The following is a 21,864-nucleotide window of genomic DNA, read 5'->3' as shown; positions in this document are numbered from 1 at the left end:
CTCTCTCTCTCTCTCTCTCTCTCTCTCTCTCTCTTGCTCTTGTGAGGCTTGGAGTTGAGCGACCAGAGAGGAGTGTGTCTCATCACTAGCTTTTGCCTTTGCAGCCGAAACTATCCTGTTGGGCAAAGTAAAAAAGAAAGAAATGAAAATTGCTGTGAAAGGTTCAGATACCCGAGATAATCATTAAATGCAGCTTGTATGGGAGGTGTGAGTGCTGTAAAGCCACAGATGGCTGCCAAAGTATCATTTCATACCAGGTATTTTCCTTTGATGTTTCTGTGACGCTTAACAGGAATCTTTCCCTGCATGCCTATTTTATTTCCCAGGCAAAACAAAACAAAACAACTGTAAGGGATCATTCTGGACTGAATGAGAGGGAACTTTTTTAAAAAATTACATTATATAATAATTGAAAACAGAGGAGTGTAGATGGGTATAGACGCTGCACACATAGAGCAGGTCTGGGTCAGGCGAGTAGGATGGGAGGGAGGGTAAGCTCTCTCACTGCCAAAGCAGCCAGCAAAAGAGCAAGAAGAGAAGGAAACCACACATCAGCAAGGCACGGTTAAATCCCTAAGGTTCCCTGGGAAATTTCCTCCGTCGAGCGAAGGTGGTAGCAATGTTGCAGTTTATCCGTAGCTCAGCGTACTATTGCTGCACGAGGGACAGAGCCGCTCAACCTTGCAGCTTCTGCCTCTGAAGGGTCCCGCTTGCCCAGATTAAATAACATTTTCAGCACCACGGACAGAGATTCGCCGACCTGAGTGACAAGCATGGAGCTCGCTGAGCCTGCCGTTCAACCTTGGACTTCAGACATCTAGAGGGGAAAGGATCCCACGCCTCGGATGATAAATGTAAGATGGGGGATGCTTTTGTATAGGGGATGGGTCTGTGCTGCTGTCGCTTTTTAAGGTGAAATGCAACTTGAATCAGTTTTTAATTATGCCCAAGGAAATATTTCCTGGTGCCTTCTAAAGTGCAAATTCTCTCTCTCATAAAGGAATCTTGTGAGCCCTTTGTCTGAATGAAACCTAACTTTGTGTAGATTAACAATGCAGATTTATTCTCAGTAGAACACAAAAGGGTAATTTGACACTTCTTAGCAATGTCTGGTTGTTTCCCTGTTTCTTCAATGTGGGCTTTTACTTCTAAAATAAAATCAGTGCTAGGTACACTGGATAAGGAGAGATGATGTAGTGCTATCCATAACCTTAGGGCTGGAGAAAAGTGCAGTTTTGTAGATCTTATTTTAATTGTATTTCCTTCAAAGTTTTGGAAAAGGAAATTGTTAGTTAATTAATCTGATGTTGACTAGTAAAAACAGGTTTACAGAAGCATTTATTGTGAATATTAAGGATATTTAGAGAGGCTGATATAATGCCAAAATTATGCTGCCATCTACTGGAAAAACATAATTCCTGTGACTATTATAAAAAAAAGTAAAATGTTTGAATAAACGCTATTTGTACTCTGATAGTTTGCAAACTTGGAGGATTTTCAGGGAAAAATATATTTTCAAACGCCAGTTTCACACAGAACTCAGTCTCTGTAGATTTAGCATTACTTTCAGGAAGTCTTACTATAGCAGCTTAATTAACATTGGTCACTTGGGGCGAGAAAGGGAATTTTTACATTAGCTTCAATGTTAAGACTCTACATTTTCAACAAAAAAATAATCCTAGTAGTATAGATAGTATTTTGCTATATGCTTAAATGAGTAGTTTAAATTACACAACTGGGTTCTTTCTTATTCTCAGTTCTAAATTTTAAAACTGGAATTTAATTTTTTAAAAAAACTTTTTAAAAATTAGCAGATGGATAAGATTTGAAATGACAGGAAAATAAAAACAAATGATCCAACTGAAATAATTTATCTCTGAATTTCTATATAAAGCTTGGATCTCAAATAGGATCCATTTATGAAAACCTAAGATCAAGTCTTACGCTGTCAGAGCACATCATTAATTAAACCAAGGAGGAGACCAAAGCAAACTGAAATAAATGGGCAGCTATAACCTTCAACGAAATGAGGCACAAATCTTGGAAGAGTTACAATAGTTTGCACAGGAACAAGAATTGCTTGAACAATGGCTTCTGGATATTGCTATTTGTATAGCATTTCAGAATAACAACATACTGCTAAGTTGATACTACTATTTCTGTTAGTGTGCCTTATGCAGTACATGAACCCACCTACACCCTGGAAGTAATAGAATTACAGAGTGCAAAGCACCTTATATGCTTACATGGTTTTCATGGCAAATTATGAAGGCCTATAGCAAAGTGCTGTTGACTCTGCACCCAAAACTCATTGGCATGGTGATAACTTAATAGCAGTAAGTGTCCTAAAGCTTCAGTTCTAAATGATATCTCTTGTAAAAATCAAGGGCAAATGAAAGAGCATGTAAAAGTGATGCATAATAGTAGTCAGGATAATTTTCTATTGATTCAATGTACAATGTGAATCCTAATCATGTGGTTTTTGAAGGCTTCGTTGTAAAGAGTGGAAGGCTTCAAAAGGGAAAAGGGGTATGAGGAGTAGAAAGTTGCTCTCAAATAGTTTATGGGGAATAAGGCCAGGTGTAACATGAACAAGCTCAAAGATGCTTCTCAACTAGGGTTGAAGCATGAAGTAAAACTTCACTTATTCATTGCCGAAGGATGAGAATAAGTATCTGCCAGGCAAACTGTAGGTAGGCCAAAAAAGGGGAGGACTGAAATGAAATTAATGGGTTTCTGATAGCAAGTATGACATAGATTAATTTGTGAATCTTATCTTATTTCCTATGTACATAGACTTTGGTGAAGATCCATCAGTGACATTTGTCCAAGGACTGATGAGTCCTGCAAAGTCAATGAATATAAAACAACCACATATTTGCTACTGGCTTTGTTCCAAAATTCCTGTGCTTTCATTGGAGGCATTGCCTTCACAAGTGCAGGAGGCCCAAGCAAAGTTATCATGATGGACTACTTTAAATAGACATATATGCCTATGTTCTTCATGATGCATAATTGCTAGACAAATGAAACAGGACTTACATTGTTCTGCAGGATTTACTGATAAGCTGACCCTAGGCCCAATTGCCAATATTTGTGTACATGTCTGAAAGTACTTACACTGAATCGTATTCCTAGAAGCTATACAATATCGGAGGTACAAGAGTTAGAATGGGTGTTGAGACACCTGGAAGGCAATGGGCTTGAACAGCGATAAGACCGTTTTAGGTTGCTAGAATGCTTGTTCTTCTCTCTTCTCTCCATACCATTTTCACTCGCCACCACATACTTGTACATTTCTTTCCCCCCTCCCTCCAATATTTCTACCTCCACACAGCTGTGTCCCTGGGATCTCTTGGGGCTAGTCCATGAGGACCTACTTAATAGAAACTGAATGATATTTGACATTGTAGTGCAATGACAAGAGCTATGATACTTGTGTGCAAATTATACACTTTCGGTGAAGAAATGTACTGCTTTTTGCTTTTGTTCATATGTAAGCTCCTTGGGTTCTGTCTGAAGCAGAGAAATGTAGAATTTACATTTTTCACTCTTTTGCACCTACATCAGCAGAAGGGACAACCAAAAATGATGATTTTTGTCCCACATGCGCACAGGTTTGTCCTCCATGTTGGTCAATGCAATATCCCTCTTACTTCTCCACTCTTTGCTTTTTTAAAGTAGTTGTGCAGTGTCTCTGTGACACTCTTGGAAACGAAGGTGGTGGCAGTAGCAGCAGGGGGTTGGTGGACTGATGGAGAAAGCAGGGCAGGAGCAGCAAAGCTGAAAAAGTGGCGCAGCACGTTCCCCCCCCCCCAAAAGGGACCCTTAGTCATTTTCAAGAAGTGTCAGTGATCAGTGATGGAGATCTAATATACAACAAGCCAATCTGGATCATGTGCTTTGGGTCTCTCTCAAAATCCCATCATTTTGGCAACAAGCAGAAGGGGAAGATAAACCAACCCCTATAAGCTGCTCTTGCTATCACCTTATTCTAAGATTATATTCATGCAGTTTTGGTCCATGCAAAATGATGGTGAAAAGGGGAACTCTGGAGCTGCTTTGTGGCCAAACAATCTATAGTTTTTAGAGTTCTTGAAGTGTAAATAAGTTTCATCAATAAAGAAATGACTGGACATCAGGTTGGACAACAAAAATGAAAAATTATATGCACTAGGCATGAAATGTTGGTTATGCATGATCAGATCTGGAACAAATATTTAGAATAAGTGGCATGCAGTGGAAACAAACACATGTCTGCTCAGAAACAAGCCCTGTTGAGTCCAACCAAGGAAGTATGTAGAGTCCCTGTTCATTTCCCTCTTTTATTTTCATTTAATAGGTTTAGGGATAAGGATTGGCATAGCATCTATGATCTTACTTCATATTTATAATTGTTTTAGTATGCTATCAATTTGTAAACTAATTACATTTACAAATTGCTAAAGATGATTAGTTCATTCAGGTATAAAAAAATTATTGGGGGAATTATGCACATGCAAATGTCATTGAAATCAGTTGGTCAAAGGCATTCATAATTTGGCACAATATTGTAGTCTGTATATGCTACCTTTACATCTATGGATGTGGCTTCTCTGTAGGAGAATAGGAGATGAACATGAACACTCAGAATGGATTAACAGTCAATCCCTCTTCCCAGGGAACTCTGGGAATTGTAGTTCCAGGAGGGGAATGGGGTCTCCTCACAGCACCCTTAATAAACCACAACTCCCATGATTCTTAGGGGAAGCCATGACAATTTAAAGTGGTGTCATAGTGCTTTAAATGGATGGTGTGAATGTGGCCTAACTTAAGTCTTTGGTTTCAATTGGTCTGTTCTTAGTAGAACTAACACTGAATATAGCCCTATGGTCTCTTCACATAGAAGCTCCTCACTTGTGAATAACTTTGACCTAGACAAAGCTAATAAAAAAACTCAGATTATAATCAATGGGCTTTATGTTCCTATGCAGCAAGGGAGATTCACACACATCTTGTGTGAAAGACTGTACATTGTGACTGCTATGTAGTCCTCACTGTACCTGAGAAATGGAGCTGATATTATTCTAGCAACAAAATATGACTAGAGCAGGATTGGGAGAGTACTGTTTATCACAATATTGTTCACCAGTGCCATCAAATGTCAATACACCATTCCTAGAAAAGTACCCTATCTTAATTGCTGTGTCTGATGAGATTGATCACTAGCAGCCTTCATAAAATATGCAAATACAGTGTAATTTAAATGCAAAGCACCATTAAACAAAAATGTTAAGATAGGTGCAATCAAGTCACAATTAGTTGTTTTTTTTAAAGAATGCATCATGCTCACTCTATACATATGATTAGTTCCCAAACCAGGGCAGAGCAAGAACTTAAAAACAAAAAACATAATAGCATGCAGATCTCCTGTCACTGACTTTACAGTTTGCCCTGTTAATCTCCAGTCATAATTCAAAGGCAACTCAAATATATTTTAACAGAACATGAATTGATGGCTAAACATTATGCCTGGAAGTGTTCAAAGTTAAGAAAATCATTTTCTTTTGAAGGCTCCCCCCCCCTTTAGCTAGAGCCAGAGCCATAATTCATTCATCTCTGTAGTTGGGCTACACTACAAACTGTGATAGCATAAATCTTTGCATGTTTTCGTGGAGTCAGCAGGAAGTCCCATAGCATCCAATGGGACTTAATCACCTGTGTGTTTTGGTCAGGTTTTCAGCCTGAATGTTCAATTTCAATAACAATTTTGTTTGAATTATTTTAGCTTCATGTTGCCGTACCACACTAAGGCGAACACAGCAGATATTTTGTATGGCAAATGCTTAGAAGTGTAAGGAAGAACTGTAGAAAAATAAATAAATGTGGTAAATATTACAGCCATGTACCAGGCACGTGGCACCGTGTGAGTGTATAAGCCGTGAAGTCAGAGAGAAAGGCAATACATTAAGCACAATCTGTAACAATATACATAATCTTCTGTATATACCTGCCAAATTGAGATGACATTTTATGCATTCCATGAACTTGAGTCTAGTCCAGAAAGTTTTAGACCTTATTCTTATGATGAAGTGGACTTTTTTATTATTTTTTACGATAAAGGCAATATTCATTTGTAGCTAGTCTTTTTATGGGGTCACATGCTGGCTGTCAGTGGGACAAAAGTCAGGAAAAAGGCGAGGCCAAAATAACAAATGGCTGGCTTCATCCCATTTCTCTCTCTTTTTGCCTTCTCCATCTTTCTTTTCACCCAGCAAAACTCCAGAGCGGGGACAGGTTGGTTGCTCTTGACAGAGGTCTGAATTCAACACTTGCAGGGGGGTTTTGTTTGTAGGCTGAGGGCCTCAGGTTGCCCATGCATGATCTAATAAATATATTGGTCTTGAAGGTACCACAAGGCTCTTGGTTGCAAGAACAGCCAGTCCAGCATGGTGCTGTCCCAACAATGGCAATGCTGCTGCCATTTTCCTTGATGAGGTGCAACAGGGCAATGGTGAGGTTGAGTCTGTCCAGGTACACCAAGAGACCAATCCAGAACTCTCACCAGTGCACCTGGGCAGCCCCAACCCAACCATTGCCCTGCCCCCCTTCAGCTAAGTGTTGCCAATCAGGAGAATGGCTCTGCCCCACGCCTGCAGCCCTACTTTCCTGCTTTAGTGTGCAGACACTATGGGAATGTAGCCTAATGTGGGATTTCTCCTTGTAGAGTGTAGAAAGCTATCAATAAGTAATACAAAACCAGAAAAGTGATAAGCAATTGCAAGATGGTGGACTTGGTCCTTATTGACTTATTTTTACCATAACTTTTGCTTGCTTGCTTTCCCCCACTTCATTTCAGTCAAACTTTTTCTCAGCTCCCATGAAAGTCACGTATTTAAGAAATTACCCCTTTGACAGGATGGTTTCCATACATTCTGCTCCAGCAATCTCCTTGTTTGGGATCATATGTAGGTTTCTCCTTAAGCTCTGGGGCTGCCATTTGCTTTTCTATGTAGTTCCCAACAACCAGAGCTTCCCACATGTCTGCAGCCACACAAAATAAGCCTGCAACCTTATTCAGGTCTTGTGTACATTCTCATTGCAGGAGGTCCCGGAGGCCCTTGTCACTGAGTCCCCTGCTGAAGTCTGGGCCCCTGGCACATGCCCAGCCATGCTGGTTCTTGGCTCCAGCTCTGTTCAAGTCCACACTTGGCCATTGTTTCATTAAAAGCTCACCACCACTTTTACTCCTCATCATTCAGTTAGATCTCTTTTGAATCTGTTTGGCTTTGTTGTTCATCCTTTGTGTTTTGGAAAGCTACAGAAATGTTCCAAACAGCCAACTCATCTGACAAGTAATTGGAACTGAGCCTCCCAATGCTTTGAAAAAGTTAGCCATAAATATTGGCATTTAATTCTCAATGGCGATCAATGGGGTGACAGATGTCGCAGCCAGATCGCCCTCACATCCATTCATTCTCAATGGGAAATGGCTGTGCTGATGGCAAAAATAAATTTCACTACTATCAAATTGCTCCATACCCCTCCCACCTCTCTTGACCTGGTTTAACAATAAATGTGATTATGGAAAGTAATTAATATGTCTGGACCCTTTGGGGGTGGGTGCTGAGCACACCTTTTTGTTTATATCTCTTTGACAATGTCTACAATGGACCATAATTTAGACTTGCCATAGGTCAGGAAAATTCCTGACATGTCCTGGTTTTGGGGCATAAAAATGGTGTCAGGGCTAATTTTGCTGAATAGTAAAAATGTCAGAAAAAAAAACCTGGATGTATGGTAATTGACTATTCTACCAGCTTCTAGGGAGCTGTGTGTCTGAAATAACCCCATAGCACAAGATAGATATTCTAAACCATCCCGGTTGTGGTTTGTTCTTGTTTTTCTAAAGAATTAAATTATATCAAGCATTTAGGAGTAAATATTTCCCTTTTTCCTAGACATCAAACCTGTGATCCTATGGTCACTGGGAGGGCGTCCCAGAGGCTGTAAGATCCCCTGACATGCTCCAGTAATATAGGACAAAGTACTTCAGTCTCAGAGCTGGTTTGGTTTATTTCTCTCCCACTTTAATTAATCAGAGGGAAGGGGTGTGTGTGTGTGTGTGTGTGTGTGTGTGTTTAAAATGGAACAGGAGGTCTCAGTCTCACCCAACTTCATCGCTGCTCTACCAGCATGGACCTAGCATGACACAGAGAAGAGGTAGCTCATTCATATTTGGTTTTCTACCCGCTTTCCTGTGATAGATAGAGGAAAAATAACAACTAAAATAATATAAAGCAGATATTTTCTCTCATTAGCAATAGAATTTCACCTGATGATTACTATTGCAATTCTAGGATTCCACTGGAGATACCTAGCCATTTATCATCTAAATCACACTTGAGCACTAAGTGAACACCTGCATTTTGATGTGATGTTTCATAGATCCCTAGGGATTCTCCAGGAAGGAAATCTTCTTAATAGGTGACCTTTGGCAATCTTTGGTTTTAAATTGTGACATTAGATCTCAGCGGAGAAGATACGTTCAGATGTAGGAATCTATTAGGAAGATTAATTACTTCAGAGAAGCAACGTGGCTTATATATTACTATTACAGTTTCAGTTTTCAAACAATATATTGTAAAACTGCTGAGAACCTGGAAAAGAATGTTGCCATGAATTATTGAATCTTGTGCCCTTCTTTCATCAGTACTTAATTGCCCCTGGAATGATTCCAAGTAGTATTGAATTATTGACCATACAATTTACTGTGGTGAATTCCACTTTGTGTGAGCCTTTGAAGGTGTCATCCAAAATGCAAACATTATTTTTGACTTTATTGATCTCTGAATCCAAATCCCAAGTTTCTATGTAATTAAAGTGTGCTGTGATAGTAAAATTCTGCTTAAAAAGGAAAATCTCAGTGAAACAAACCCAGATATATGCCTGATCCTTTAATGGCCACTTCATAACTTTGGATGATGCAGCAACAATCAAATCTGTACTTCACCCTGTAAGTATGGCCAATATTCATTACAGGTCAGTATATTAAGATATAGGTAAATCCTTTTAAAACATGCCATGTTGACAAGCATTTGTGTGCCTGCTTTAGAAGAAACTTTATGATTTGAAATAATGAATATGATCCAGTTGAAGTTAAGCTCAAAGTAGATGTTACTTTAATTGCTTAGTTAGTAGTTACAACATGGAATTATTATTTTTATTTTTAAGTTGGACAGGAATTGTAGTACTTGAGGTGGAGAGGTTTAACACAGCCTTCCTTAACTGCTCTCAAAAATATCCCACCGTCCACCAGAAATTAACTTTAAATGAAATCTCCAATTGGTGCCAACTAAACTAATTCTACTTTCAGTCTCAGAAACCTTTCCTTGAGTTGCACCCAGCTTAGAGTAGACCCACTGAAATGAATAGACCTAAGTTAGTTATGCCCATTAATTCCAAGGGGTTTATTCTGACTATGACAAACATGTCTTTCAATAGCAGAGTTAAGCACCTAAGACTTTCTGCTTGACTCTTTTATGGATATCACTGGGAAATAAAAGTCAGATCAAGCACAAGGTAATCAATAGATGGATAGACAGACAGACAGCATTTGCCTTTTAGAAATCCACTATATTCTGCTCTTTCCCCCCAGGCTTGAAAAACCACATATCTGAAAATCATGCATCGACGGCACACCACCCTCCGGGAGAAAGGGCGGAGGCAGGCCACCCGAGGCCCAGCCTACATGTTCAATGAGAAAGGCACCAGCTTGACACCTGAGGAAGAGCGCTTCTTGGATTCAGCAGAATATGGGAACATCCCGGTGGTACGGAAAATGCTGGAGGAATCCAAAACTTTGAACTTCAACTGTGTTGATTACATGGGACAAAATGCTCTGCAGCTGGCAGTGGGCAATGAACACCTGGAAGTCACTGAACTCCTTCTGAAGAAGGAGAATCTGGCTCGCGTTGGGGATGCACTCTTGTTAGCCATCAGCAAAGGATATGTGCGTATTGTGGAAGCAATATTGAACCACCCGGCCTTTGCACAGGGACAACGTCTCACTCTCAGCCCCCTCGAGCAAGAGCTACGAGACGACGATTTTTACGCTTATGATGAAGATGGAACGCGCTTTTCCCATGACATTACTCCTATCATACTTGCTGCTCATTGCCAGGAATATGAAATTGTTCATATATTGCTACTGAAAGGGGCACGGATAGAAAGGCCCCACGACTACTTCTGTAAGTGCAATGAATGCTTTGAGAAGCAAAGGAAAGATTCGTTCAGTCATTCGCGATCGAGGATGAATGCCTACAAAGGATTAGCAAGTGCTGCTTATTTGGCCCTTTCTAGTGAAGACCCTGTTCTTACCGCTTTAGAGCTAAGCAACGAACTGGCAAGACTAGCCAACATTGAGACAGAATTTAAGGTAATGCAAGATGAAAATCTTTTCTCCCCCTCCAACACACACACACACACACACACACACACGTAATGATATCATAGAGTTTACAAAGAAAATGTAAGACCAAACTAAACTACCGTATTTTTCCATGTATAAGACTAGGTTTTCCCCCCTAAAAAATAATGTCCAAAATTTGGGGGTGTCTTATACATGGGTAGATCTTCCCCTATTTTCTTAAATTGGAGTCCCCAAAATTAAGGGGCATCTTATACATGGGGGCGTCTTATAGATGGAAAAATACTGTATATGTTAAATGTATGTGTTTAAAATGTCCGCATTTTGTTTTTCAAATTGCAGCCATGATGTTGGGGGTGGATTAGGATCAGAACCATGGTGGGCAGGGGAGGGAAATGATCTGTTCCTCCCGTGCTGAGATCCCAGTGAAAATCCCTCCCCAAACAGCTTTTCATCCTTAGAAGAGAGCTGCTATTAATGTCGAAGTGGCAAATTAAGAAGGGTGTAGGATGGCACCATGGAGGGAAAGGGTTAAAATTATTTTCATACACACATGCACACACGCAAAAACTATGGTTGCATCTCTGCTTGGGCCTTTGCAGCTTCTATTTGATAACCAAAAAAGTGACACCTTAAATGCATACACACATTTAAGGTATCTCCTGGTCTGACCATTTGAGAAAGCACATGTATCAGGGACTGGCAGGACTCCAAGGAATGTGTGGCAGAAGCAGCAGGGTCAGAGGCTGGTCCAGGGGAAGCGAGTAGTGATTTGTGCAGTTTTGTGCCTCTTGAAAGGCAGCAGCCAGGGCTGGAGGAAGGGGGAGAGTCTGAGCAGTCAGGGATAGAAGAGGAGGTGCAGGACACAAGGCTGGGGCTGGAGGACAGGGAAGAGTCGTAGCAGCTGGAGACAAGGGAAGAAGGGCAGGATGCACCAGAAGTGGATGAAGAGATGGGACCTGAGAGGGGGGGCTGTGGAATCCCATCCATCCCTTTCCCTGCTGTCCCCCAGGACCAGGAGAGGCTTAAAGAGCAAGGCCCAGCAGCAACTTCCATGCTGGTTGCTTGTATGCATCCCATCAGATGAAGGCACTTAAGTTTGGACAGAGGTGTGGTCAAGCTGTTGCCCCAGAAGTCCAGCTTGGAGCACAAGCCTGGTGAGGGGATGCCATCTATTTAGTTGTTGGAAGTGTGTGTGTTCCATGCATCTTAAGAGCTACCGTAAATGTGCACTTTGTCAATAAAGAATTAAGCTACCAGCTATTTGTCCTCCCTGGGCTTAGTATGCTCAGGATAACATTCTAGAAGTTGCTATAAAGAAATTTTATTTCAGCTTAGATTGATGGTTTTAGATGTATGGATGAAAGAAACATGAATCAATTTGATTTGGGTCACTCAGGTAACAATGATCACCAGAATGTGGAAATGAGAACCCTTCTTGGTTCTGCTTGGGAGGTTGTTAGAATCTGCGGATGTTTCCATTCCATGCCAGCTTTGCCTACACTTAAGATCATGGCTCTGTTCCATCCTATAATTTTGGCCAGGGACCAATGGATGAGGCCTATGCATTTCAAAATGTAAATGGAACAAACATCTCCCCCATCCCTATTAGAACCCAACATATTTTCACATTTGAACCAAATCCTGAAAAGCTAGTTTCAAACATAGTATCTCAAATCTTACTGGAAAAGTCATTGACGTTATTCATGCTTCTGTTAAGAAGGGTAGAGTTCTAGCTATGGTTTCTTGGAGAGTGCTTGAAATGGTCACAGTCTGATACTTAATCCCCAACGATCTATTAACCTGTTCCCAAATGTCTGTCTTTGGGAATGTAGTCATTTCAGTTTCAGAAGTACCATGATGCCATACCTTCCAAGCTCTCTATCAGTTTTGCTTTTGGGTTCCTGAGAGACTGTGCACAGTCCAGCCCTTCCATTCAATGGGTACATTGGCTCTGCTGATACCTGGAGTCAGGTACCATCAATAGGTTGCCCTCTGTGGGTATCAGAAATCCTACAGTCACGGTGCGTACTACTTAGTTCCTTCATCCTCTTTTCCCTGCTACTGAAATTCACCTGCTGCCCTTAAACAAACAAACAAAAAACGCTGATATGGTTCCTCTGCACATTAAGTCTTTGCAGAAGTGTTTGGGGCCAGGAGAACAGCTCTGAAAAAGAAAAGGAAAAGCCCTTTCTTTTTTGAGTGTGTCAAGATGTCAGCACAACTGATGGATTGGTTCCAACCTCTGTGACTTCAGTACCTGGGAGTTTGGAAGGAAGGGGATAAGACAGAGAATGGTCCTGACCACTGCTAGAGGCAAGAATCAATATGACAGCTGTACTGCCTTCATTTTGAAAAGGAAACCACCAAGTATCTAGAATTGTTAATTGAAGTAGGAATAGCATTTGCTTTGAATGCACCCATATTTCTGTTAGCACGCCTCTGGCTGCCAGAGGTGTTTTAAAGATTAAGAATCAATCCAGATAAGAAATGAGTTTCAGAAAGTGTGTAATCATCAGAAACAGGGGTCTGAATTGCAAGGAATTCTGCAGTTATATGTGGTAGGGAAAACAACAGTAAAATATATTATGCAACAAACATTCACCTCAAATTAGATATTGATTACCCAGCCATGTTTCTTCTAATGAGCATAGGTGTTAATCCCATCAATACTTAATTGAGAAATCAGTATTTCTGTGTAGGATTTCCAGCTAGAACTATTTCCATGAATACTATTGCTGTTTATTTATTTATAATTTTATATATTAGTAATAAGATATTAACAATCATATTATTAACCATTACTATATTTATTATTAATACTTTATTTGTTTAGTAATATATTACTCACTGCCAAAATACACTTCTAAACATTTTTTAAAAACACCAGCTGCACAAAACTATTGAAATACATAATTAAAATACACCGTAAAACCAAAATGAAAGAAGTAGACAGAGAGAAGCCATGTATGCAAATATAATGGAAAGTTTTTGAAAGACTGATTCTCTAAGCAAGAAGACTTCGAGAAATAGTCGCTTTATTGATTCTTTTCTAACTAGTTGTCAACCTAAGATATATGGAATAATGATTCATTTTGCCTCTGCTTATGGATTTGGGCCAGGGTTCATCTTGAGTGAGTTGACGGTCAATGTTCTGACCAATAAACGCTACCAGGGATGGCATTTTTTAAATAAAAAAATTCCCATGTATCACCTTCTTAAACATCCTTAGAGACCAGCCAGCAACAAACTTTGAGTTCTCTTGCTCTAACATATTACAGATCAGCCTTTCAGCAATTGATGGGTGCCTTACAACAATATGATTATAAGGACATAACATCACCCCTGAATGGAGCCATAGCAGGGAAAGATAAACCTGCCTGCAGAATATTCAATATCAAATTTGTTTTAAAATCCCACATCTGATAATCTAAAAGACAGATTTCAGATGCATGTAGACATTCACCAATTCACATGAGCACACCCAAAACAGATATCTCCTTGCTTTGCGAATTTTCAAACCAGCCAGGACAGTTGTCTCGTCTTTTTCCACTGCTGCAGTAACTGGCTAGTATAGCTGAAAGGCCTGAGGATCAGGTCCCTCAGGTTATCTATGGACTTGGGATCCAATGGACCCAAAGTTTTCAGGGCATCTAGGATGGCCATGTATCCCAATTTACAGAGGGAAGCTTTCTAATTCAAAGAGAGATTTTAATGGTTATTTTTAAAAACCATTAAAAAGGGTAATGGTTATTTTAAACCATGTCTTAATTTCTGTAAGTGAATTCTTCTTGAAGTTCTGATCAAACTCACAGCGAGGCTGATTTAAGATCAAATAAACAATTTTAGAATGATGTGGTGCACTTCCAATTACAAGTTCAGAAAGTCAAGTAAACATGTTCTCATAGACCCCAAGGTTACAGTCCATGAAATGCAGTTCCTCCTACACATATCCCACCGAAATGAATTAAGTTTTGATTTAGGAGGGGTTGAACCCTAAACATAACATTTAGAAATATATAATTACTTTGACCTGTGTGTCACAATATCATTCGGCAGGTGCATTTCAGAGCAGCTGACTGCCATGTAGCAAATTAAAATTATACAGCAACTAGGTAAAAAATGCAGGCATTTGTTCTCTGATTCAGCTTAGAAATGCCTTGTTCTATTTAATTTAAGAGCAGCAAATTCTCATCTTTAACCAGAAAAGACATATTCCATTCTCAGGTACAAGCCTCCTTGTCTCAATAATCAACAGAGTTCCTGAATATGTTTCTTTCATGAGTAAGTTGATTACATATTCTGTAAGAGCCTGGAAATTTGTCACTGAGGAGTAAGAGACACAATTTGACCCAATGCAAGTGGTATAAATTGTCACCTTCATGTGAAAGAATATGCAGATTTCCTTCACTCCCCTCCAACAGGTAACACCTGCAAGCAAGCAGGCAGCTCATTTCGTAAATAAGGAACTGAAATAAACAAGAGCATTAAGTATAAAATGGCTGGATGCTCATTGATCATCTCTTCAGGTGACCATATTTTTAGCAAGCATTCTGACGGCAATGCCCTTGTAAATAATGTCATACAAAATGTCAAACCTTAGTGCTTCTAAATGAAAACCCAGAAATAAACTACACAATGCCGAACAGAAATTGAATCATGCATTCTTCTTACTTCTGAGCGGCAATATGCCTCTCCTTGTTTGTTACCTACCTCAATCTATTATCGTGCTGAGTACAGGGCCTTCCCCTTACGCAAGCGGCATTCAGTTTCAAGATCACATTGAGTCCTTGTGATAAAGAAAGCAACATCCATAGCATTCCATTTAGTAATCTAAATTCAATTACAGAATTGCACAGAGGAACAGGATGCGGTTTCACCAGTCAGAAATGTTATTATAAGATTTCAAGTCACACTCATTAGTATGTGCTACTCCTCCAAACCCATGCCAGCAGAGTGGAGTCCACACTGTTTATAAATGCCACCATCAGGAATGTATGCTAGCATAACCTCATAAGCAGCTCTTGATCTTAATTAAATTTAGGATGCAATCCTAACTTTACTTCCCTGGGAGTAAGATACACTGAATACTGAGTAGCTGAGTTTAGGATTGTGCTGTTAGTTGAACCTCAAGTGGCTTTCACCTTCTGAAGTCTCCAACCTCCTTTTTCTATCGTGGCTGTTAACACATGGTCCAAAATTCTTTACAATGCAGTTTTAGTGTTCATAAAGTGAGCTAAACCCTTATGTCAGGCAATGTGTGACAATAATAGCCTCAGCAAGGCAGGGTCAGAGGAATAGTGAGCAGAAACAGGCATGCAGGATAAATAAGCATTGAATGCCAGCCACATTTACGTTGATTTATTTTTTCTTTCGCACTCTTCACCATAAGGACTCAAGTTACAACAATAAAACATACAACTATGTAGATGAAGAGCAATAGCAGAACAAGGGGTTTACACAGAAGCAGAACATAGTTCACCTTGATCACGTGACCTCCTTAGACGCTGCCCATGTGGATTGGCTGGCTGGCTTCCATGTGGTGGTCTGCAAAGTAAGGTCCTACAGCCTGACACCCAAGGCTTTTAATTGAACTCCCACTGTGCTTAACAGGTTATGTGGTGTACCTTCATCATCCATTGCATGCAAGGGCCTGAAGTCTAGTGATATCTGTGGGATTTGGGCAGATGAACTATGAGTAGGATTGCAATCCTTTGTGTTTCCAAAGCTTTTAGACTGCAGAATGGCTTCACTGACTTTAACAAGATTACTTGAGAGCAAATGATTTTATGATCGGAACCAAACTCCCTGGTGGCTGGAAATATTGGTTTGAGGGAAAATAGACTATGGGTAAATTGTAGGCTTCCTGGAGGTATTTAATTATATACTGTGTATTGCTTCCAAGAGAGGTTCCACAAGCTGACAATAAAAAACACTCCCAAAAACCTGAAGTTGTCTCAGCAGGCCAGATAATGAAATGGGGATATACAGAGAATTCAATAAATATTATGTCCAGGTAATGGGGATACATAGAGAATTCAATAAATATTATGTCCAGGTAATTTATAAGAACCATTCAGCGAAACAGTTTTGGAATATAAAGGCAAACTAAGGTAGCTCATTATGACAACCAAGGAGATACAGGGAGCAATTCAACTTAGCACTATGGCAAAACTTCTGTCAGCACAAGCAGTTCAGCTTGTCAGATGGAAGACCCCTTTCTCCTTTCCCTGTGTGTTCTGTTTTGGAGGTTGGTTGGGGTCATTTGCAGGGATGAGAGAGGGGAAAGCCTTGTTTCACTCCCGTCTATTGATTCTTAAAATTTCTTTCTTCTGCCTACTATAGAAACGGATCACATTTTAAACTCTGTGAAACTTGTTACGCTGCCCTTTGCCACCACCTAATATATTGTGGTCAGATGGCCATTTTAGCCAGCGCTTCTCAACCTTGGGTCTGCAGGTATTGTTGTACTACAAATCCCATCATCCCTGACCATTGGCTAAGGCTGGGGGTGATGGAGGTTGTAGTCTGACAACATCTGAGGACCCAAGGTGGAAGAACATTGTTCTTGGAAGAGTTGTTGGGCTGCAAGCTGGTATGGAAAAGCCGTCTGCTGCTGTAAGCACAAATGGGGCAGGCTTTCAATTCTTTTCTTTACAATTAAAAATAAAATAAATGTTAGGAAGCTCTGTGAAGCGAAGAAAGGATATATTCGTAAAAGGCTTTGTGCCACAAGCAGAGCGGAACCACAGAATGTCAATGAGTTGAGCTCTACTTATTAAACCTTTGCATTGCTTGTGGTTGGGGGGAGGGGAGAATTTTACTTTTCTTTTCATTGCTCCTCATTGATTACTCTGCATTCTTTTTCCTAGAACATCCTCTGAGCAGAGTTCAGCCCAGATAGCAAATATACCTTACATGTTCTGGTTCTAGACTGCCTTGCCCCACCATTCTGGCACCACTGTCTTCTAGTCTAGTTTTCTACCTGTTCATCTTTTGGCATCTGAGTGAACAGCCTCTTTCAACTGGCCTCACCATTTATCTCCAAAGTTGTGCCTCCCCCCCCCCAAGACCCCACCTCCACACCTTACGATGCAGTAAAGGTAAAGGTAAAGGGACCCCTGACCATTAGGTCCAGTTGTGGCCAACTCTGGGGTTGCGGCGCTCATCTTGCTTTATTGGCCGAGGGAGCCGGCGTACAACTTCCGGGTCATGTGGCCAGCATGACTAAGCCGCTTCTGGCGAACCAGAGCAGTGCACAGAAACGCCGTTTACCTTCCTGCCGGAGCGGTACCTGTTTATCTACTTGCACTTTGACGTGCTTTTGAACAGCTAGGTGGGCAGGAGCTGGGACCGAGAAACGGGAGCTCACCCCGTCGCGGGGATTTGAACCGCCGACCTTCTGATCGGCAAGCCCTAGGCTCTGTGATTTAACCCACAGCGCCACCTGCAGTATCTGGGTACAAATCTTGCAAATGTTGCAATATTACCTCTTTCTCTCCAATTTTGCCAGTTATTGACAACTTTTTTATTATTCTGGCAGGCTTTTTGCTATACACAGTAAATACTGGTTTTTATGTTTCAGCTATTGAACCTGCCTCTTAAGTAGGTTGATTTATATTTCTTTTTATTAAACTGTACTTTTTAAACATTGGAAGTTGGTCTTAGTGGTGGTTTTGCACCAGAAGAATGGGAATAAAAAATATTTTACATTTTAAAAAATGGATATTCTAACTTTCCCATCAATTCTGAGTCACTAACCAGCTTGCAACAGCTATGAAAGGTACATCTAGTCCAAGTGCATATATTTCTTATTTATTTTCTATTTTTCTGTTGCCCATATTTGAACTGAATATACTTTTGTGGTATAAGTGCAACTATCATAGCCTGGGTTGAATCCAACATCTTTCCATCTCATTTTGAGACAAAGGTCCCTCCCATTTGTTTTAAGATGGTGTGAGGAACCTCTGTTGCTGGACCTCAGGGATCATTAAAATTATAGTCCAACATCTGGAGTACTGCAGATGCTCCCGTGCCTGTATAATATGAAATACAGCTGTCCTTAGTAGGGTTGCCATAAAGTGAAATTGGATATTTTTGAGCTATTTCTGAGGTAAATTGGCAAAACCACACTCCCAAACCTATATACAGTATATGTACCTATTTATCTACTTGCACTGGTGTGCTTTTGAACTGCTAAGTTGGCAGAAGCTAGGACAGAGCAATGGGAGCTCACCACTGTCAAGCGGATTTGAACCGCGACCTTTCAATCAGCAAGTCCAAGAGGCTCAGTGGTTTAGACCACAGCACCATCTGCTGTGGTGGGAAGGTAATTGGCGTTTCTGTGCACTCTACCACTCGTCATGGTGTCCCGTTGTGCCACATATCATTAGTCATACTGGCCACATGACCCAGAAAGTTGTATGTGGACAAACAGCGGCTCCCTCAGCCTGAAAAGCAAGATGAGCGCCGCAACCCCATAGTCACCTTTGACCGGACTTAGCCATCCAGGGGTAATTTACCTTTTAGCTTACAGTATATGTAAGTGTCATAGAATTCAGCATGTTTATTGCTGATTACCAGTTTGTTTCCAGGCCCAATACAAGAAGTGCTCATGTTAGTATTTAAAGCCCTAACAACTAACACCCCAAATATCTGAAAGACTGCCTTCTCTTACAGAGCCATCATGGGACCTCTAGGTGAATGAAAAGAAATCTAATCAATAATAATAATCTTCATAAACTCTGATTTTCCATTGTGGGAAGCTGCATTATACCAAAGACTGTCACTGTACCCTACTCCATTGTAAGGAACAACCTCCCTAAGGCCCCATTAAGTTCCTGAGTCCTCAGCCACCTGTTTTCTTCTCCCACAATGTCTTCAGAAGCTTCCGCCTCCCACTCTTCTGGAATGGATATTGATTTGCAAATGTGAACACCCCTGAGGTATGACTTTCCCCAGAAAAACTAGGCAGACCAGATTTTTTACATGCATATGATTTCCACCCACTATGGGGAAAAATATGTGCCTAATTATTGATTCTCCATGACACACTGAAAGAGAGGTGAATAATTTGCAGGAAAATGAATCTTGCATATAAATTTAAAGAATGTGGATTTGATTGAAGCTGAGATACTTTCACATATCATTCAGCAAATATGCTATTTAATATTGTACAAAAACATTTCCTGCAGTAATTGATTTCCAACATGCTTCCGTGTGCTGTTTTACTCACTGGTCAAATGCTGTCTAGGAAGCAAACACTCTGTCAATGTATATAAATTAGCTGTGTCTTAATTATTACAGTCCTCAGCAATATAGGGATATGTGCAAAATTCAAGGGCAAGCATTATTCTGCATTATGGCAAAATCCATTCTCTGAAAATGTGATATTTCTGTACTTGGACCAAACCAGGAAGGCAGGAAGAGAAGTGGAGAAGAAGCAGACTCAAAATTCCAGGCTGTCATAGCACGCTAAATGCTTTCTGATATGGAAAGTTCAGATTTTGTCAGAGAAATGGTATAATTGTGGGAGAAGGGGAGAAATTGTCAGGCTGGACCTTTCTGTCTGACTGGACCTGTAACACCTACCCTAGCAGGCAACAGCCCTTAGGATTTCAGGCTGAGGTATTTTTCAGCAATCTGAGAGCCTTTTTGTGTGAATCTGGGATATTATGTATGTAGAGAATGTGCTCTACCACTAATCTATGATGATGGATTTCCTTTTCTTTCATTATAAGGTTTGGCTCAGATTAGTTATTAAACAGAGAATAGGACTGTAAATCTCGGCTCGTTCATATAGTTAATTCAACCCCTGTCTTGACATTTCTCATCAATGCATATCCATACCTTGTGCTTTCTGTCTTAGAGTAATATCTGTTGAATGTCCAGTTCAAGTAAAGAGCAGAATGCTCATTCTAACCCACCATGCATGCTTGATAGCAACCTTTAGAGCATAGGTGGGGATCCTGTAGCTCTTTGGATGTTGCTAGACTACAACTCCCTTTATCCTTGAATCCACTGTCCATGGTGAGTGGAGCTGGAGTCTGGAGGGCTGCAAGTTCCTCTGTTTTAGAGATTGCTTCCACTTGGGTCCTGCCACCTTTGGCTCTGCAGTGACCAAGGTAACATTTCACTAGAATGAATGGAACCTAAAGCTGGCAAAAATGCATTTTTGAAAATGATGATTGAAGGGGTATAGGAAGCTTTCCCTGAAGCCTCCCCAAATGATTCACAAGTGGAGCCAAACACCTGAGGCAGTACATAAGAAAAAAATAGATTTATTTATGCCTCTAAAGTTATGTCTTTTCCTAATCATATGAGAAAGTTGTCATTTTCTCCTGAACTTATTCATCCCCAGGTGTACAGTTTACTGAGCCCATAAGCAAACTACACAATCTTCCAGACTCCTGATCTAATACTAATGTATAACATATACTCTTTCCTTCTGTAAGGTAAAGGATTAAAAGAAGGAACTGAACATGTGAAGGTCAAAAATTGTTACAAGGGAAAGCTCTGAAACATAGAGAGGGAATGTGGGGTGGAGGACATGTTTATAGAAAACTTCTTTATGTTTATGCATTCTAACTAATGGTAACAAAAATAAGGAACACTTTTCAATGAGCCTTCGTGCAATTTTACTTCAATCCCACCTGGCCATGGGAGGCATGTTAAAGTGATTTTTCCTGCCAATATATACCAGATGTTTTATCAGTGCACAGTTTAATAATCTAATTTTGTCAGTATGAGTTCCTTGGTTGAGGGATGTTCGTTTTTAAGTGCGACAGATACTTACTGGAACAGTTCATTTTACAACTGAGGCTCAAGCACTTTTGCTGTACAAAACCTTGTTACAAAACTGTTCAATGCATTCAGACTTTTTATATTGGTTGTGGTGTGGGGGTGGGGCAGAATACACCACAAACTTTCTGCAAAAGTCTTGTACTGAAAAAGATCAGTTGCACATAACTGAAAATGTTCATTAAAGCCATGGTAGCATAGTTCTTAAAATCAATGTAGTCTACGGGTTAAGAATCTCTGCCATACCTGGGAGACCCAGATTAAAATCCTCTCTCTGCAATGAAGCTCACTGGTTGGTTTGGGATTCAATCATTATCTCTTGGCTTATTGTACTTCACAGGCTTGTTGTGAGGATAAAATGGGAGGGTGAATTGTGTGTGCTGCCTTGGGCAATGTAGAGATAAGGCAAGATATAAATGTAACCATTAAATGAAATATAGGATTTATGAATACAAAATGTTGAAGTAAAAATATGTAAAGATGAATGTCCATACCAGTTTGTAGGGGGTGAAATGGGGTGGCATTTCTGTAGCTGCATTCATTTCATTTTCTAACACAGAGACACCTCATAGTGGTTGTACCTTATGGAAGTGCTGAGATAGAACATATTACAAATTGTCAGCTTACAGAAAATCCCAAAGCAATTCACTGTTATT

At 40.2% G+C, this 21,864-nt stretch overlaps 1 protein-coding gene across 2 annotated transcripts in view; it reads left to right on the top strand.

The window, feature by feature from the left end:
- Positions 1-526: 526 nt before the first annotated feature.
- Positions 527-21,864, top strand: part of TRPC7 (transient receptor potential cation channel subfamily C member 7) — a 103,107-nt gene continuing 81,769 nt past the window's right edge. For both annotated transcript variants that reach the window (XM_081893274.1, XM_081893273.1), the window contains exons 1-2: positions 527-854; positions 9,638-10,417. In XM_081893274.1, the coding sequence (XP_081749400.1) occupies positions 9,665-10,417 (753 nt within the window). In that variant the 5' untranslated portion in view covers positions 527-854; positions 9,638-9,664. The remainder of the gene's footprint in view (positions 855-9,637; positions 10,418-21,864) is intronic.

The sequence above is a fragment of the Podarcis melisellensis genome (assembly GCF_964234715.1).
Source record: "Podarcis melisellensis genome assembly, chromosome: 2".
NCBI lineage: Eukaryota > Metazoa > Chordata > Lepidosauria > Squamata > Lacertidae > Podarcis > Podarcis melisellensis.
This window is presented reverse-complemented; position numbering and strand designations above follow the sequence as displayed.